General features: G+C 39.6%; 1 protein-coding gene across 2 annotated transcripts in view; it reads right to left on the bottom strand.

Annotated features, from left to right (window-relative positions):
- Nucleotides 1-1,065, bottom strand: part of rgs9 (regulator of G-protein signaling 9) — a 31,452-nt gene extending 30,387 nt beyond the window's left edge. For both annotated transcript variants that reach the window (XM_015401859.1, XM_015401860.1), the window contains exon 1: nucleotides 928-1,065. In XM_015401859.1, the coding sequence (XP_015257345.1) occupies nucleotides 928-996 (69 nt within the window). In that variant the 5' untranslated portion in view covers nucleotides 997-1,065. The remainder of the gene's footprint in view (nucleotides 1-927) is intronic.
- Nucleotides 1,066-1,572: the final 507 nt, after the last annotated feature.

Below are 1,572 nucleotides of genomic sequence, written 5' to 3'. Positions count from 1 at the left end.
GGTGGCCGATGTCCGATATTCAGTTTTAAGGCCGATACCGATAGGGGGCCGATTATATCGTGCATCCCTACTTAATTTATTTGTATCCCTTGATCTGTTTTTTTATTTCATGTTTTTTTGTGCCCCCATGAAAGCACGCTGGCCCCCTCCTGGCCCCCTGGAACATTTGGTCCAGATCCGCCACTGGAGTCCTGTCCAGTTTGTTATTGATGTGAACACCCAGGTATTTAGTAAAGGGAACTTAATAAACAAATAAATACACACGCCACACTTTTGGTTGTTGTTTTTTCTACCATTTCACAGTTTGGTGCTAATTTAAATTATTCTGCCACATTAGATCCTAATAAAAACCTCTGATATATTCCATTTGCACCAGAGGAGCGCGTCGTTTCTTATACCAAGCTGCTGGATTAACTTCTTTCCTGGAGCTGCTCAGTGTATCTTATGCTGATCCATACTTTAAGCTCATTAAAGCGAATGACCTTATCATTGGGAAAAGGTTAAAACCAGAAAGAAAATACTAAAGATGGATAAAAAGCACAATGATATGCAGAGGAAATTTGATCTGGTGTGTTATTAATGACATTTATTGATTTTTACTGACATTACATTTTAAATGATCCCACCAATAAATAAACTGAAATTAATTTGTCTTGAAATAACTTTTTGCTTTTATTTATTGTTTTTATTGTTATTTTTTTCCCTTCTTCTCACTAAAATATTAACTTGCATCAGTTTGCACACTATAGCGACTTATATATGTGTGTGATTGTGATCTATAAGCGATTAAAAAACAAACATGATGATGCATGAGGTGAGAAGTGGCCGTCAGAGCCTGGTTTATGGTTTATTATGGAGAAGGTGCAGGTGCGCTCCCAGCGCCCCGCGCGCGCACAGCTGATGCAGAAAGAGGAAAATCATCCGTACCTTCTTGAGACAAGCCATCCGTGGCCGATACCTCTGTCCATGGTCCCGGAGCGCGTTTTTAATGGTCATATTTGCGCTGATTTCCCCTCACGCGCGCTCCTATGCGTGACGCTGTTGCTTCCAGTCAGCTCCTCGTGCAGAGTGAGGAGGAACCGATATGAGCGATGCTGGTGGTGCGTTCAAATGCTTCACCGTCTGAAGGGAAACGTCACCTTCTTTATTTGTCCTGTTTTATTAAACCGTTTATTTCCTGCAGCAGATCTACAGGTTCTTCAATAGGAAGAATATTAGATTACTAAATGAAAGGAGATAATACAGGAAAAAGGTTAATTTGTTATGATTAAAATAATTATCCATTAAAATAATCAATCTGCCTCCTTGCTCAAAACTTCCACAGAAAAAGAAAATAAATGCAGAAATCAAGTGGAGGCAGGATAGAGTCTGATTTTCATGTTTTCGGGTTTTTTACAGTATAGATTGGAAAACCTCTAATCAGCCACACCGGAAGTGCATCTCCATATTAGGTGATGCCGGTTATGTGGTTGTTGTTGTCTTTTTTAAAGGAATAGTACACCCAAAACATGATTAGCCTTCATTTTCTACTCACCCCCATGCTGAACAACACTCTGGAGTACTTTTTTGATA

Source organism: Cyprinodon variegatus, unplaced genomic scaffold (genome assembly GCF_000732505.1).
Source record: "Cyprinodon variegatus isolate N-32 unplaced genomic scaffold, C_variegatus-1.0 Scaffold1268, whole genome shotgun sequence".
In the NCBI taxonomy this organism is placed as follows: Eukaryota; Metazoa; Chordata; class Actinopteri; order Cyprinodontiformes; family Cyprinodontidae; genus Cyprinodon; species Cyprinodon variegatus.
This window is presented reverse-complemented; position numbering and strand designations above follow the sequence as displayed.